This window comes from Cottoperca gobio, chromosome 16 (genome assembly GCF_900634415.1).
Source record: "Cottoperca gobio chromosome 16, fCotGob3.1, whole genome shotgun sequence".
Taxonomy (NCBI): domain Eukaryota; kingdom Metazoa; phylum Chordata; class Actinopteri; order Perciformes; family Bovichtidae; genus Cottoperca; species Cottoperca gobio.
The window spans coordinates 21090287-21108735 of record NC_041370.1 but is presented as its reverse complement, the minus strand read 5'-3'; the positions used below and the strand labels follow the sequence as shown (position 1 = coordinate 21108735).

Below are 18449 nucleotides of genomic sequence, written 5' to 3'. Positions count from 1 at the left end.
TACACCTTTCCCCCAATTTTCATAAAAAATTGGGCCAGTAGTTTTTCCGTAATACCGCTGACAGACAGACAGACAAACCAAGTCAAAAACATGACCTCCTGCTTCAGTCACGTGTCACCTTCATCAAGTGTTTATTGTCTCCAGTTTTCATTCATTTTTCGTTAGGCCAGATGTGACGGAGAGGTGCATGAAACTGACCGGGGGTCTGCAGTGTTGTCGTCAGGATAACTAAGGCAAGCCCTCCAATCACGCGCAGGAGCTGCTCCTGCATTCCTGGCCACTTAATTAGAAGTTGTTGGTACCACAGAAGGTGTCACCAACCTTTTCAAGCACTGAACAGATGGTGTCCCCTCTTTTTGAGGTCCTGCCAATGCCCACTCTGTGGCTCCTGGGAAAATGACCTAACTCACAGGCAGCTGCTTAGTGCGGCTTGAGTGATTCTTTACAGCCACTTCTATTGGGGGGTGTGGGGGGGGGGGGGGGGGACTTAGCAGGACGTACCACTGCAAACAAGGGGTGAGGCCGCAGTAGCTCGCTGCAAAAACGGGTTTTGGTTGCAGCATACCAGTTGTTAAAGCTGTGTTTTTAATGCCATGTGCAAAGACGAAGCGAGGACCTCGGCACTGGAGATCTTGATGTCTCAGTGCTGGTTGTGTCTGTGTGCACCTTCCTCCGCTGCTGGCAGATGGTGTGAATATCAATAGAGAAAGGACTTGGGAAGGCCCGCAGAACAAAAAGTGAAAAGGGTTCCTCGACAGTTACAAAGAGGGCCCATGGAGAGGTGGGGGGGGAGTGGCCTTCGTCCTAATGGATAAAAAGAGGGAGGGAGTTAAGAGTCTGCAAGGGCATTTGCCGTCTAAGAGTGAAAGTGGATGGAGAAAATGCGAGGGCCGCAGATTCGATATGTGTGGAGGCGGGGGGTCGGGGTTTAACACGCTTCGTGCTGCGTGGACAGAAGATTTGCTGTCACTCTGTTGTCGGCTTGGCTCAACCTCCCTACGACCACGCAGGAGGAGGACAAACAACTAGTTGAAAATGTGATGACTGTGTTTTCTGACTAATTGCTGATATGATGTGGGTTTCATCTTAAAGATTTTTAAACATCTTAAACAGTGTTTCCAAAGATTCAATCAAATTCATTAAAGAAAAAATTACAAATCCTGCGATTAAATTTCACACACAACAACAGCTATAAATCCTGCTCTGTTTGGAGAAATCACAAGGCTGGTGCTGAAAGTAGCAGTAGTCTTTCCGTTTGTTGCTACTGATGATGACTGTATGCTGACAAGCTGGGGATCCTTCTTGGAAAGCGGCTCAGCTCAGCGGTGGCGTTTCACTGACATGGCAGGGGACATAAAATCTGTCATTTTCATCATGTTCTATCGTGGGTAAACCTGTTTCCTGCAGCTTTCTCTATCAGATATATGTCTGTGGGTTTATGGCCATGGAGCTGGGGCAAGCCCGATCGATCTGCGGGAGCTGTAGGATTTAATAGGTGCACAGCTCTCTCTAAGGGGTACGGGGTGGGGAGGGTATATTTATTCACTGAAAGGGAACAGGGTCACCAACAGTTTCTTTTTTTAGTCAGAAATCAGTTCTCCTCACGCTGTGAGATATATAAGTGATCTATTGTTATGGTGTTTTTATTGTACTTATGCATTTTAGGTAGCCAAATCAAGAAATGTAATTATCAGTGTTTCCCCTATATACGTTAAGCAGCTAGAGTCGGGGTCGAATGACGATTAAATGGAACACCACTGAACTTTGCCACCGTTTAGCAGTCTGGTAATGGTTATTGGTTAGAGGCTCTGCTGCTGGTTCAGTGAAGATGTAGAGACGACCAGGAACATGGCGCACACTGGCCGTGGTCCTGGGGAAGAAATGTCAGTAGCAAATATCGGATCAAATTCACAGTTTATTTAATAAACATATTGTTAGGCGTCTATGGATCTATAGATGATGTAGGTTTTTAATAGGCTATGTTTTCTGTTATAATTAGCTAAAATGTTTTGTAATGTGAGATGTTCCTAACGTTAGGAACATCAATAATCTCCACCAGTTTCCTTTTCAGCACGTATTCTTTAAATCTAACAGAAATTCAAATGTATTCCAACTTGTGGATTTATTTTGTTATGATATTCTGTATTTGAATGTCCTTTTTGGCAAACGTTGACCTACATAGCACAGTAAATCTTTGTACTCTTAGCTTGTTAGTCAATGTAGTTAATTTTCAGATGAGTGAACTGGTTGGTAAGGAAAAGAAAGGCTGCTGATGGTAGATGAAAAGGTTAGCTGGATAAGATGAAGGCGGAGAGGAGGCGGGTATTTTGTCTCATCTATGTGAATTGTGAAAATTGTCTATTATTTGATTTCATTCTTGCAGGTTGCTTAATCAGGTACTTTATTTCATGAGTTCCATTATTTGACAGGACCACATGGAGTACAGGTGAGACAGGGGAAGTATGGAAAAGGATGAGAAAAGAGGACATGAGAGAGGAGGAAGAGGCAGAGTAGAAGGACAGGAGGAAGGAGGAGGAGAGGCACAAGAAACGTGCTGTTTAGTTTTTTTTTGTAAACACTAAAATGAGTTTGAATGCATCTTTAAATATGTATTAGGAAGCATTTAGGAGCACAGTTCCTTGTAATCAGTTCATTTTTGATTACTTCTATCAAACATTGATTGCTAAATAAAAACACTTTTATCGGCAATCATCAAGCGCATTTGGAACTTGAAGAGTCAAATAATAATATGTTCAGGTTCTTTATTCCTCATTAGGACCCATGTCAGTTGATTCCTCGCTACTCTAGTCTTCTGCATTCATCTCTTGTCGGCTGTGTTTTGCTACAACTCTTCACAGCTTTCTCAAACCCCCTGAATGACCTTGAACTTCAGCAGCGCACCTCAACCCCAAACACCCGTCTCCCTAATGCTATTATGCCAGGCCCTACATGCTAAAAGTCATTGGTGGTGATAGTGGCTGATTAGATTGTGTCCATTGATCGCGCAGCGTGCTGTTAGGACGAGGATGGTGTGGGCTGCCGCTCCTGCTTCTCCTCCACACTGACAGTCTGAGACAGAGGAGATGGAGCCCCATGCAGGGCAGCAGATTGAGTTATTGATCAGCTCTCTCCTGTCTCCTGTCTCTGTCTCTCTCTCTGCTGCTCCCAGAGACCCCGTCATCAGGATAATGAATTTCACTTATTGCAGATTAACGGCATAAGGTCTGTATGGTAATAATGGCAGAAATTAGCTCTTTGTCACCCCCTCTGGATTTCCAAGAGGAGGGGTTGGGGAGAATGAAGGTTGTTACGGCCCTGTTACTCAGCCTGAGGACTGTGATTTTAACAAGCGGGAAGCGAAAGTGAGAAAGTGCGTGAAAATGAAAGATATGACGAAGAATTAATACTTATGATGACTACGAATCCAGCATCACTGAAGTGGCGGAGGAGAGTTCTGATGCAAGAAATTCCAGTTTGATGGAGGAGAGTGAAGGGGAATTTAGAGAGGGGAAGAACACTGAATAGCAGCCTGATCTGCGAAAAGGAGAGGGCAAAGAGAAAAGATGAGAGCGCGTGATTCAATAGAGACGTAAAGAGATGGCTAAGCAGGAGTGGTAAAGTGGAGGAGAGAGAGTAAGATAGGCAGCGGTCACATAGTCAGCAGGCAGCGACGCCGCTTAAGGGTCGCCCATTGTGTCTCCAGCACCCAGATTGGGGTGAAAAAGAATGAATAATGAGGCTTGATTACAGTCCGTGTGATGGCACATTGTTCAGAATCAATCCTCCAGGCGATTACGGGCTGTACACACAGCAGCCCTCAGCCTCATCCCGGGCAGAGCGGAGAGCAATTGTGTCAGAGGACAACATCATCTTGGTCAATGACTTGTTGCCTCCTCATAACGGAGCCATTAGCACTTACTCTTCTCCCGCAGCACATTCAGCCGCCCATGTAGAAGCCTCCAGTTTGCATGTGTGTGTGGGGTTACAAGGATGCCTTTCCTTATCGTATACATAAACACAAATGCATGTTCCCTTCTGGTTTTCAGGTATGGTTTCGGATTGTTGGATGCAGGGCTGATGGTGCAGCAGGCCGCGCACTTCAACACGGTTACACCACAGAGGGAGTGCATGCAAGAAGTCACACTCCATCCTACCAGGTAATAACTTCAATAATAAACTTGTTTATTTATATAGCACCTTTCAAAACACAGTTACAAAGTGCAAAACACAACACTTTCAAAACACAAAGAGAATGAAATGAACTAAAAGCTGAAAATTAAACATATAATAAAACACAGAGAGTGAAACAAATAAAAATAAATCATTGAAAAGTATTTCTAAAAAAGTGGGTTTTTAAAAGTGATGATTTAAAAGAGGAGACAGAGTTTGCAGCTGGAATCTGAATCTGGACAACAAGGAACAACGCATCAGAGGATCTCAGGGTGCAGGAAGGAACATGGGGCAATAAGACGTCTGATCAATTATTCTGGGCGAGGCATCTCAAGTCATCAATAATATCTTAAAATCAATTCTTCAAGGTTCAGTGTGTAATTCTGAGCAACCTGTTCCACAGAAATATGGGGCAGTATTTCACCTCTAAACTGGGTCCATACAATCTCTAATATTCTCATATTTTAGTTTTAGTAGTTTGGCATATTTATTGTATTCTAATCTGTTCTTTATATTGTGTGTTGTATTTACTCCTGTGTAATGCCTGTCAGTCAGTCAGTCAGTAATAATAATAATAATAATAATAATAATAATAATAATAATAATAATAATAATAATAATAATAATATAATAATAATACATTTTACTTGTATAGCGCTTTTCTAGAACCTCAAAGAAGCTTGACAGAGTAAGTAAACTGTGATCTCCGGTCAGAAAACTCTGCTGGTTTCTAATCTTCACGTGCAGCTGATCATCTGTGTTTACTGCACTGATGTTAACCGGGGCTGTAGTCCGTGTAACGTTACGTTAGTTTGTTTATTGGACTAAATCCAAAGTGGCAGAAACTAAAACAACGACCCTCATATTAGTCTCGTCTTCCCGGTGGCGGCGCAGCTGGGAGAGAGGTTGGCACTGACAGAGCCCCAGTCAGCGGCTGGAGAGACTTGAGCTGCTGGACCTGTTTAACAGCAGCAACAGGGAGTCTGCAGTTCCCCGGTGCTGTGACTGAACTCCAGCTAACTGCTAACTGAAGCTACGCTGTTTCCCAGGTCTGCAGACAGATATACACTCAGAGAAACAGCCTCCTGGTGGCTGTGAGGACGAAGTGAGGTGGTGTGGGGGGTTTTCTCGTTTCTGCCACTTGTAATCCAATAAACAAACACACAGACACAGAACATGGCTGTAATATTTACAGGCAGCTGTACTTCTTCTCCCTCTGTACTGAGGCAGACTGCAGCTACAGTGACTCACTATCACCTCTAGAGGAACAAGTGGTATTACAGACTGGACGGAGCGGGGCTAGCTGTTAGACTGCTGATATCAGATAGATATCTCTGCAACACAACACAGAGACGTCTTTGACATACGTAACGTCAACACTGTTACCTCTTTATTTCATTGTTGTAATGTTTTAAGTTTAAATGCTGGTATATCTTACACATTGCATCTTTGAAGCAACAGGTAGCCAGTGTAAATGTGGTCATGTTTCCTAGCCCGTCTCAAAATCCTAGCAGCTGCAGCAATTTAGGATGAGTTGGAGGCGACAGAGGGATTTTTTGCTGATGCCAGAGAGCAAGGAATAACAGTAATCTAATCAACGAGTTATAAAGGCATGGATAACAGTTTCCAGATTTTCAGTAGAAAGAAAGGGTCTAAACCGTGTTAGTTTAAGCTGAGGTTTTTATTGAAAACTTCTACTATCGACTACACACTGTATGTTTATTTAACCCCCATAGCTGCTGATGTTCTATTTTTATTGCTTTCCTACTTGTATCACATGACTTTAAATGCAGAAAGGCTTCCCCACAGGAATCAATAATCTTTCATCTTATCTTCACAAATGCTGTCACTGCTTTGTGTGTGTCTGTATATGTGTAAGAGAGGATGCATGTGTGTGAGTGTCTATTAAGCATGCGAGAAAGACATCTGCCGACTGACTGACTTATGAAATGATTTTTTTATTGGTTAGGATCCTTTCACCAGGAAGAGTGGTCAGTGTGAATATCCAATCAGATGCCTGCCGTGGGAGGACTAATGAGATCAACACTCTGGAGCATGTTCAGGTCCGGCTTTAATACAATACAGTGCAGTACATAGTTTTAAAACCTCTTTTTTTGTTGTTGTTTTTAGGAATAACTTGAATCAAAAAATATAGAAAAACAAGTTCTACTTTATGCTGTGTGCAGGCTGTAGTATTAAACCGCATTTGCCATTACCAACAGTAAATTGGGTTTTTGTCAAATCAAACAGGACTGAAAATGTAAAAGATATTTCCACACATTGTAAACTGCACAGCTTGTCTTGAAGAGATGTTTCCAGTCTTTATGTTAAGCTAAGCTAACTGGCTGTAGGTTCATAAAGGACAGATATGAGAATGGTATCGCTCTTCTCATGTTACTCCTGGGCAAGAAAGAAAATAAGAGTATTTCCCAAAAGGTCTAAAACTATTCATTTAAAACATGGAAAGGTGAAGAGGTCGGTTCTTCTTGTGATTCTGTTTTAAATCAGCTTACAGCCTTCCCATGTTTCCTGTTGACCTTGACATTATACAAATCAAGACGAAGTCTACTAAAAACTAACTTCTTAACTTTAACATTTCTGTGTGTGTGTTTTATCTGAGAATAGAAGACATTTTAGAAAATGATCATGCTGTGATGCGTAATGTGTTAGCTGTGTCATTTGCAGAAAATGGCAAAACTGTGTTTTCTTGAGCACAGGCACATACATGCAAATGTGTTTATGTTTGAGTGTGTCAGCAGGCATACGTACTGTGTGTGTGTGTGTGGGTGTGTGCGAGTGTGCGAGTATGTGTGTGTGTGTGTGTGCGAGTGTGTGTGTGTGTGTGCGTGTGCGAGTGTGTGTGTGTGTGTGCGTGCGTGAATGTTTGAGTTTGTCTAAGTTATCTGTTTGTGAGTGTGTTGTGTGTACTTGTGAAATAGCGAAGAGAGAGAGAGAGAGAGAGAGAGAGAGAGAGAGAGAGAGAGGGAGAAGAGGAGAGAGAGATGGAGAAGAGGAGAGAGAGAGAGAGAGAGAGAGAGAGAGAGAGAGAGAGAGAGAGAGAGCGAGAGAAGAGGAGAGAAGAGGAGAGAGAGAGAGAGAGAGAGAGAGAGAGTGTCAGCATGTAAATTGAAAAGGCTTCATCTTTGCGGCTCTGCTCCTTGGCAGAAAGCGTGGGTCAGGCCATCGCTGTGAGGTGTGATTGATGGACGTGTTGCCATGGTAACACGCTGTAAACAGGAGCGGGCTGTCAGTCTTTTTGCAGCTTGGCGGCTCTTTCTGCGATGTGCCATTGTCACACCAGATGTGCTGCTAGTGATGAACAGGGACAGGAAGAGTGTTTACTGGGTGGGAATCATGGGGGTGGGGGCTTGAGGGGTGCATGTGCTTATTTAAATCATTAAGCTAATATTCCCCTCAGCCATTTTTGTCACTGTGGCTTCTCTTTCTGCTCCTTACTTGTCTTTGTCTTCATCTTTGTGTGGCTGTGGACAGATCCTTGGTTTGTCCATATACATTTAACATGCACAGTATCTCAGACAATACTGACTGGATTGACTAGATTTACTTACACTTATTGTGTTACAAAAAATGAAAAATCAACATTTTGTGGTTTTATGGTAGTGTATGTACGGGACTATTTTCTTGGCCAGGCGCAGTAACTTCTTGGATTGAATGGAAACTCAAAGTCACTGCATTCACAAAAAACTACAATTTGTATTATTATTACTTATAGAATTAAACAAACCATATATAAAATGTTGATTAACCAGGATAATTAACAGAGCTAGTTGTTCCCTGTTTCCAGTCTTTATGCTAAGCTAAGCTAACTGGTTGCTGGCTCTGATTTCATGTATTGATTTTTTCATTTAACTCTCAGTAAGAAAGAGAAGTATCGCATGTCAAATTTTTCTTTTAAGGTAAAAATTCAAGTTATCTAGCTGTAAAGTGTGTTTCAAAAAGAAATAGATTATTTCAATTAGTTCCGTTACACTCAGTAAACAGCCACAGGGTGTCATGCTGTACAGAAGGCCTGGAACATAACATGTTTACATGTTGCTCTCCACCCACTTCCTCTCTTGTTTTCCATATTTCTCTATCGCTCCATCAATCTCCTTATTCACACCTTCCTTCTTTTTTATTTCTTGCCACCTGTCTCTCACCAGGTGAGATTGAGCATCAGCGCCGTGTGTCGCGGTGACCTCTCCATAAGCCTAGAGTCTCCAGCTGGCACTGTATCACTGCTGTTGGACACACGTCCCAATGACGCCTCCACTGCTGGCCTGAAAAACTGGACCCTGATGACGGTGCACTGCTGGGGAGAGCCGCCACAGGGCCTCTGGACACTTCAGGTGAGAGAAAATGTACTTTATCAGTTTTGCAGCTCTTTTTTTGAGGTTTTAAATTTTTTGCATATACAGTCTATGATTTTTAGCCATAAAAGGCACCTAGCTGAACTACACTGCACTTTTTGTTTAGGGCTAATTAGCAAATAGTTGTAAAGCGCGATGGGGCCAATGGCCCCTCATGGCTTCCTACATCCTACTTCCAAAATCTGTGCACAGACACAGAAATATAAACACTTGGAAAAGTACTCAGAACGTTTTTTCTGGCTGCTCCGTTACAGTACAGTACAGTACAGTACAGTACAGTACAGTACAGTACAGTACATTAGGTGTCTCCAGATGCACATTCTGCCATGATGACACACACAGACTCACAAGCTGAAAACAATACCAGAGTCACGTACTGTCATAAAGAAAACCTGTGCTGCATGTAAATTAATGTTTAAATATTATTATGTAAAATATATGTTATGAGGTAGACAGTAAATAATCTCTGAAAGTGATCTTCCCTGCACTAAAGTTATTTGGGAAAAGGTAGGATGTATTTGTAGACTAACGTTACAGTTTTTGAATTAAGCTATTGAATGGAATAATTACATAAATATAAAAGTCCTATAAAAAATATATATAATGTCCTCTGTGTTGTTTATATAAGCAAAGAGGAGGCACTGCTGAGAGTCTAATGGTGTGTCCACTCACCAAAATAACTCAACAAGTTTACAAAATGTACCAAAGAACTCCTCCTGGCGAAGCGTACTAATTTTTGCTCTCCTGGTAATCACTATTTCACATACCTTCTCTTATGATATAGAAATAAATATCTCCGCTTCACATTGTCCCCTTCCAGTAGCTGCGATATATAGAAGTTTAAAAATAGCCCAGCACAGCTCAGCTCAGCCCGGTTCAGTTCATTTTGCCACAGCAATGTGAATCATCCTCTACTTTCATCTCCTAGTTTCAGCCAAGCATGGCAATCTTCATTTTCCTTCCTTCTTCTTTTCCTTTTTTCTCTCATAGATGTGCTGATGTTTGATATGGAGGAAGGAGCTAAACTGGAAGGGAAATTAAGACTGGAAGGTTAAGTAACCTTGGCCGGGTTTGACAGACACAATACTGCCGACGTCTGATTAGAATCCATACTCACAGACAGTAGCGCGCTGAGGTCATTTACTGTATATACGCGGGGGTGGTAGCAGTCGGGGGGGGGGCTCTCTCTTTGTATATGTGTATGTATGTGTGTGTGTGCAAATAGGCATCAGTCCTTGTAAGCAGTTGGAGGTTTATAGAGAAAAACCTGTGAAGATGAAAGACACCCACCCCCTGTCCTCTCTCACCTACCTCTTCCTGCAAACGCACACACACACACACACACTTTTTCTCACTGTCTCTGTGTCTCTCCCACGTCCTCGCGCAGATTTACTGTCCCATCTGTGACCAATTACCAAGGTCCAATATGTCGCAGAGACGGGGACGAAACACCGTGAAGCTGAGCCACATAACGGCAGAGCTGCTCATTACCGGAGGGCCGAGACGAGTCACCGTGATGCTCGCAACACGAATTAGCGCTCGTGTGTTACATGCCGCATCCCTTAGCACACCACTAATCAGTACACACACACACACACACACACTGATTGGTTTTATGCGGGTTGTCTACTGTACCAGTGATTGGAGAGGAATATGTACGCGCACACATCACAATTATTGAAAGTAAGACGCAGTGGCACAAGCGCTTCAAGTCAACGTGAAGTAGAACAGAAGATAAGGGGCCAAACACCTAAAACAAAAACTTCTACATGTTATTACAGAAAGGGATGATTTAATATTGTGGTTCACCCAAAGTTGAAGTCACCTAGTTGTCCCAATAAAATGATGTACAAGAAGGACTATTTAAGTCACATGTACAAGTACAATAATCTGACACATCATGGTTCTTTTCTTATGTTATTTGATGGTTTTTGACATGTTCTGTACTGCTGCAATAATACAATTTGAAAAGGGTTACCAATAAAAGCACAATATGTAATTTACTACTTTTATGGGTCGCTCAATCAAAACAATAACAAAGAACTTTGGTGACGTCGTGAAGTAGCGTGGGATCCTGGGAGTTGTTGTCTTCACTGCCATTGCCGTTATTTCATAGCTTCTCCTTGTTAAGATTCCTTCAGTGTTCATAATTCAGGAAGTTTTCACCTCAAGAATTTTTTTTGTCGGACAAACGATGTCCCAGATGGGCTGAAAGCCCAGATGCCACTTACGTTTGATCAGTTTGTGTCACTTAAAAATTGTTTAGGATATGCCAGAATTTAAACTTAAACCATTAAAACGATACACTGACATCATCAACAGAATGTGAAGAGGTAACAGTGCTGACATTATATTAAAGACGTCTCTGTATTGTGTTGCAGAGATATCTATCTGATATCAGCAGTCTAACAGCTAGCCCCGCTCCGTCCAGTCTGTAATACCACTTGTTCCTCTAGAGGTGATAGTGAGTCACTGTAGCTGCAGTCTGCCTCAGTACAGAGGGAGAAGAAGTACAGCTGCCTGACTCACTGTAAATATTACAGCCATGTTCTGTGCATACCTGTCAACCCTCCTGTTTTCTGTATACTGTTTTATCCCGTATTTTTCCTTCTATCCCGCTGTCCTCTCATTTAAATATTTTCCAGTAATTATCCCATATTTTTAACCTTTCAAAAATAAAAATAGGCCTAATCTAAAAAAAGTGTACAGTGGTAAAGTGGCCTCCGGTAAAGCAGGTGGCAGTATTATATTTAGCTTTAGCTGAAAAACGTTATCCGCCAGTAAACACACAGAAGAAGAAAACAGGAACAATAACACAGAAGAAGAAGACGAGAACATATGATGAGAGTCACAGTGAACGGGAGATAGATGGAGACGCAGTTGTACCTGCCAAACAAGTTAAAGCTTTATGCAAGTAACTAGACAAATGAGAGGAGACCTTCCCTTATTTAATAAAAAGCAGAGTCGGGACAACTCAAGCTTTTTTTTAAATGTGCTATTCAGATGTTAGCATCGCACACGCCGGAAAAAGTGATGTTCGCCAGCATGAACAATCGTCCAAGCACAAGCAAGAGGCACAAAACATACACTGTCAATGACTTCATTTATGACAAGAACTGTTTCAGAGGCAAACCAAGTGACCAAAGCTGAGGGAAAGATGTCGATGTAGATGTAATGTAGCCTTCAGCTAGCCTTGAGGCAGGCAAAGTCTGCAACCTTTGTTTACAACAGGTCCCTTGAAGATGCTAGGGACTCCCACACTGAATAAAATGTATACATGCGATTAAAATACATACATCTTATAAACATGTCTGTACAAGTAATACATACTTTAAATAAACATGTAATTCCTGAACCCGTCCCTTATGTGTTTACATTTACATTATATGGGTTGGGGCTGGCTGGCTACGAGCTGTTAAGGTATGGGTGGAGTCCGCAGCCACCAGGAGGCTGTTTCTCTGAGTGTATATCTGTCTGCAGACCTGGGAAACAGCGTAGCTTCAGTTAGCAGTTAGCTGAAGTTCAGCCACAGCACCGGGGAGCTGCTGTTACACGGCTCCAGCAGCCCGCTGTGATCTAAAGTCTCTCCGGCCGCTGACCGCTTAATGGCGAAATGTTACATATTATACGTTTTCATCTTGAAATGATACGTTGTGAGAAACAGAGGATGAGACAAATGAGACAGAGGATATACAGGACTAATTGAAAAGACAGAAGGAGGGATGGTAGACGGTGAAGGATGAACTATAAAATGGCCCTGGGAAGAGACTTTAACTGGACCATCAACTGGATCAGTGTTTAAAAACTCAAGGGCGGCAGAGGAGGGGGGGTGAGGAAGAGGTGTCTTTGGAGAGTCTATATTGATTTGTCATGATGACAATTGTCAAAGAGCGCTGTGGTGCTGCTGCTGGAATAAAAGCGGGACTGAAGTGAAAAGTGAGCGAGTGTTATGGCTCGAGGCTCAGCTGACCTTCCAGCGCTGTGAAGGAGACGAGACCGCGGGCTGGAAATACACTCTCTCTCTCTCTCTCTCTCTCTCTCTCTCTCTCTCTCTCTCTCTCTCTCTCTCTCTTCTCATATCCGCTCTCCGCTGTGCTCGCTCTATCCCCATCTGTGGTGCAGTTTATCAGAGACAATATTGCATTCAGTATTGCACAATATAGAATATGCTTATTTCAGCAATGTACAACATGGATTTAAAACACACTGACATGATTAACTATGAAATTTGAAAGCAATAATATATAATCATCAATATATATGATAAGCATTAAGGATAATTCATAAGCAGATAAAAGGTATATCAGTTTCAACCCTGTGTGTCCTTCATCTTGCTTCATGCTCTCTCTCTCTCTCTCTCTCTCTCTCTCTCTCTCTCTCTCTCTCTCTCTCTCTCTCTCTCTCTCTCTCAGTCTCTCTCTCTCTCTTTCTCTCTCTCTCTCTCTCTCTCTCTCTTTCTCCCTCTGTCTCTCTCTGTCTCTGTCTCTCACTCTCTCTCTCTCTGTCTCCCTCTGTCTCTCTGTCTCTGTCTCTGTCTGTCTCTCTCTCTCTCTCTCTCTCTCTCTCTCTCTCTGTCTCTGTCTCTGTCTGTCTCTCTCTCTCTCTCTCTCTCTCTCTGTCTCTGTCTCTGTCTGTCTCTCTCTCTCTCTCTCTCTCTCTCTCTCTCTCTCTCTCTCTCTCTCTCTCTCTCTCTCTCTCTCTCTATCGTCTCTCTCTGTCTCTCTCTGTCTCTCTCGCATTGGAAAACGACCTTATAGCAGTTTTAAGCACCAAAATCCGAATTCCACAATTTCACCATTATATTGATGTGAAACTATATGCATTATTATAGGTAATAGAACAAATTAAGCGTGCAGCATTTGTGCATTATTGTGCTATACACAGTATACTCATAAAAAAACACAGAACAACACAAACAAATATAAACACGCACACACAGCACTCTTACTTATACCTACCTGGCTCCATACTGCCATGTGTGTGTGTGTGTGTGTGTGTGTGTGTGTGTGTGTGTGTGTGTGTGTGTGTGTGTGTGTGTGTGTGTGTGTGTGAGAGTGTGTGTAGCCACAGTGCTGCAGGCTAAATAGTGCCATTATATTCCTACAGCAGCACTAGTCACCGTCAACTTGACTCTCAAAGTCCTCTGGGAATCAGAGATATCTCTGCTCAAAGATGACACACACACACACACACACACACACACACACACACACACACACACACACACACACACACAGCCACCCTAGCTGGCAATGACTGACAGATCATATGTTTACCATCATCATCCCCAATGCCTCGACTGGAGTCACTTACACAAACCCAACGTGACAAACTGATAATAATGTAAGAACTATGGAGGCTGATCAGTGCATGCAGCCAATAGGAAACATTAATATTAGCCAATCAGTGTCTTACACTCTGATGGGTGTGATGATGATAATTTGTCCAATGCTACTAAATAAATAAATAAATAAGACACAGTACATCTGCATATGTTTTATAATTGTTGTTACAGGGATTGCGATGGACAATCTGATTTCCTAAAAAGTGTTTGAGTAATACTATTTGTCATATTTAAAGTTATTGAATAGCAACACAAAATATGGTCTATTGACAGTTGTAGTTTTCAAATGAACACATATCAGTTGATTCCTGAAACATATCTCCAACTACAAAATGAATCAATGCAAAAACACTCATCAGACTACTAGATAGTGTATGCACCTCTGCACCCTTATAATGATGGCAATGTCAGGACATTTTGAAATTACAACGTTTTATTTGTTTTTAAGACATGTTAACACATTTCTGATAATTTATTCCATTAACTGGTTGTTATGTTCTACACTTAGCATAGATACAGTGGGTGTTAGTGCGGGTTGTTCGAGCATACTAACTTACTAATTGCAAAACTAATGTTGTTACTTTATTTTTGTAAAAAGTGGAGTGTGGGAGTGGAACTATTTTACACAGCTTTGTCCACTATTTGAAATCCTAGCTGAAATTAAGATGACTAGAAATAGCCTAAAATATGTTATTATTGCTATATATATATATATATATATATATATATATATATATATATATATATATATAAGTGCTAATGGTAGTTTGGATTTCTGCAGTTTTATGACTTTTAAAAGTAACAATAAAATTTGATGCATTACTTATAACAAGTGAAAGTACCACTCACCAGTGGTAAACAAGTGTAAAAATATCTCAGTGTATACAGTAACTACACAAACTTACACACGGCAGACACACTGTCAGAGCCTCTGTAGTCGCTACAGTGGAACTCACACACATTCTCACTAATGTGTACTTTCAGCCACAAGCACACACACACACTCACACACACACACACACACACACACACACACACACACACACACACACACACTCACACGCACACACACACACACACACACACACACACACACACACACACACACACACACACACATACGCAAGCACACACACTCTCTCTCTCTCTCACTCACTCTGGCCCAAGGTGGATTTCTAGAGGTGCATATATTTACATATATCTGCATGTTTAATGAGTTTTGGGAGATCAAGCGATCCGAGTGGCCCTTTGTGGGTATTTCTATTTTTTTTTTTTTACTTGTGTGTTGAGGGGGGGGGGGCTCTCCATGTAAATATCACCTACTGTGTGTTGGCACCCGTCACAGATGGTCGGGGGCGAGGGCACCCTGTAGGCACAGGATACCTATTTCTGTTTGTCTGCGTGCTTTGTGTGAGACTGGGAGGCAGAGCGAGTGTTACTCTCTTTGTGCACACTGTAGGTGTTTGTATGTATCATTTAGTATGTGCACTTTTTCAGTTTGTGTGTGTGTGTGTGTGTGTGTGTGTGTGTGTGTGTGTGTGTGGTGCATGTGGTGTGTGTGTGCGCGTGCATGTGCGTGTGTGTGTATGATACTGTATCTGTAAGTTTTACAGTGTTTATGCATGTGTCTTCAATTCCATACATAATTGTATGGAATTGTAGTGTGTGTGTGTGTGTGTGTGTGTGTGTGTGTGTGTGTGTGTGTGTGTGTGTGTGTGTGTGTGTGAACACCATTTAAATGTTTGTGTTAGTGCAATCCTGTGTGTGTCTGTTCACTTGTTTGTGTTTAAGCACACTGCCGCGTGTGTGCGTTCTTGAGCGTGTGTGTCTCCCAGCATGCAACATGGCCATGATGGCCCTGTTTTGGATGATTGATGTGTTGGAGGGATCAGCGAGGAGCCCAGGTTGGGCCAGAGCCTCAGTCTGACACACTGCTGCTTCCCTGCTGCTTTACATATGTAGACACAGCAAGACGCCTCCTCCCCTCCCATCTCACTCTGCTTCCCGCTCCAGCACAGCCAACACACAGGTTCCTTTTTTTAGGCTTTTATTTTGTAGCTGTCTGTTCTATAAAAGTAAACTGTGCTTTCCTTGCAACTTACACCGGATCGTTGACCAATACCACATAATGTTGTGCTGAGGGTTAAGGTAGTAGAACTAATTTATTTGGTAGGTGAATGGAAACATTTACATATAATTGCACATGTTTTGTGACTTTCACTTGAGATTGTGATGGTTTCTACACATTTCCACCCTCATAGAAATGTTTGTGTTCAATGTTGTTTCAATCATAAAAGTGTCATAAGAAGTGTTTCAAAAATGTCTTACTTCAGAAATATTAGCAATGAGCTATGCCAGGGGAAAATAGCAAAGCAAATATATGTTTTAGTTCTTTGAATTCAATTATTTGAGTTTAAGTTGAGGAACTTTAAGTTATTTTAAAACGTTTTTATCTTAACTTGTGGAAAACTAAACCTAAATAGAATTGATTATGAATTTCAAAGAATGATATTTAATAACCAAAGGCAATACTGGTTTCATGTTCAATACAATGTTGAACCCCAAACCTGGAGAAGTGTATCCTGGTAAAAATGGCCTTGAGAGCAGGAAGTGATGTATTGTACAATTCTGGCGGTTTAAAACAAAGTTGGTGTTTCGAGTGAACCATACTGTAGGCCTTCTCTGAAGCAATGTTGACATGTATGTAATAATATATAGGTGTATATAATAATAATAATAATTCTGCTTCAGTTTCAGGGTGCGTGCTTGTTGTCATGGCTTTAGAGAACAGAGCCATCGTTAATGTTATTAGTAACACCTGTGCTTTTCTGACTATGACGAGTCACCGCGGCTGAACAGACCAACAGAACAATAAGATTATTGCATTGTGTCTGTATTACCACTGAGTTAGAGGAGATGATGCCCTCATGTTTTCTCTAATCCACTAACACTTTTCTAAAACCTTGTATCTCCAATCCTTTTCCTTCACTCATTTGCCCCTTCCTGCCTGTCAGTGATCCACGGCCTACCTTGGGTAACTCATTATTAGACATTTTAAATGTGGTTAAATTAGAAAACACAGAAATACTTTAGCGTTGCCCAGATATCTTCCTAATGGAAAGTTGCTTGCGTTCTGAGAAACTTGTTTTTTGACACTTTGGACATATGAAAGACATTTCTGAAATTAAAGAGAGTGGCATTGTCTCAACATTTCATCTCAAAGTTTGATCTCCAAACAGGTGCCTAGCCAAGTTTCCATCTTTTTAAATATTTGATATGACTTTTTTTTAACTGCCTTTGTCAGTTGTTAATTGTTATCTCTACTCCTCATATTGGCTACGTGCAGCTCTGTCCCGTCGTGTTGCCTGCCTCTGTATCACTCTCTCTATCTCACTATTCTAAACTCCTTTCTCTTCTCAGGCTCATCCTCCATCACTGGGTCTCGCTTTCCTCTCTCTGACACTCACCCATTTCTATATCCTGCCATCTCTTGCCCATCACTAATCCCCCCTCCTCACTTTTTTTTCTCTCTCTGTAGTTTCTCTCTCTGGCATTGAAATCCTTCCCCTTTCCCCTCTGTTCCTCTGCTTCTGCTAATCCTTTCATTTTCTTTGTCTCTCTTTTGTTTAAAAGTCAGTTTCCTTCCTTCATGCCCTGGTTTTGTCTCTGCCTGTAGCCCTCACACTCATTTCATTTAACTGTAGTTAAACATCATTTTTATCGTGCCAGTAGTATACCATAAAGTGCACTAATGACGGACTTCATCACCAAACAGGACCACGTTCTTTACATAGTATTAGAATGATAAAAAATGATGGCATCCAAAAATGGATGGTAAGTTAATGTTAAAAATGAACTTCAGCTCAATTAAAAGGCACCTCAAATTTGACTCATGAGGTTTCGAAGCGACAGTGGGTTCGCAGCTCCACGGAGAGCTATGTCGAGCCAATAGAAAGGCATGCTGGGAGGCTGGCAGGCATGCGAGGCATATCGATCCACCTGTAGCATCCAGCTGTTTGTTTACCAACAACAAATCAATGCAGCGCTCGGCTGGGGGCCGCCATGCCTGGCCTAGTCTGCTGGGAGCACTCACACATACACTCTCACACACTCTCATATAGAACACACACACACACACACACACACACACACACACACACACACACACACATGCAGGCTGGGACAGATGTAGGGAGTTCATATGGAGTGAAGTCTGTCTGTGACCTGCTCCGGACTAAAGGATTGTGTCGGGTATGACATGACAAAGTTGTCTGCATATATTAAATAAGCCAATGTGAGGTTGATGTTTTGGTTTTTAATCCTAAAAATGGGAAAGGATACTTTTACATTAAATCTTTCCACAAGCTAGATCCAAATACTGGAGGTGATTCATAACTGCTTAAAGGAATACTTCTGTACATCCATTACTCACCAGATGTTACCTTGAATTCTTGAGGAAAACTCACGATGAAATAAAGTAAGTGGGGGCCGCATTCGACAACAGGGAAACTGTATCAAAACATCAGTTTACAAACTGGTGCAGTGTAAGTCTCACTTATCATTTA

At 41.8% G+C, this 18449-nt stretch overlaps 1 protein-coding gene across 4 annotated transcripts in view; it reads left to right on the top strand.

The window, feature by feature from the left end:
- LOC115021661 (neuroendocrine convertase 1-like) overlaps positions 1–18449 on the top strand; it is a 174651-nt gene that overhangs the window by 140331 nt on the left and 15871 nt on the right. For all 4 annotated transcript variants that reach the window (XM_029452239.1, XM_029452241.1, XM_029452240.1 and 1 more), the window contains 3 exons: positions 4047–4157; positions 6140–6233; positions 8334–8519. In XM_029452239.1, the coding sequence (XP_029308099.1) occupies positions 4047–4157; positions 6140–6233; positions 8334–8519 (391 nt within the window). The remainder of the gene's footprint in view (positions 1–4046; positions 4158–6139; positions 6234–8333; positions 8520–18449) is intronic.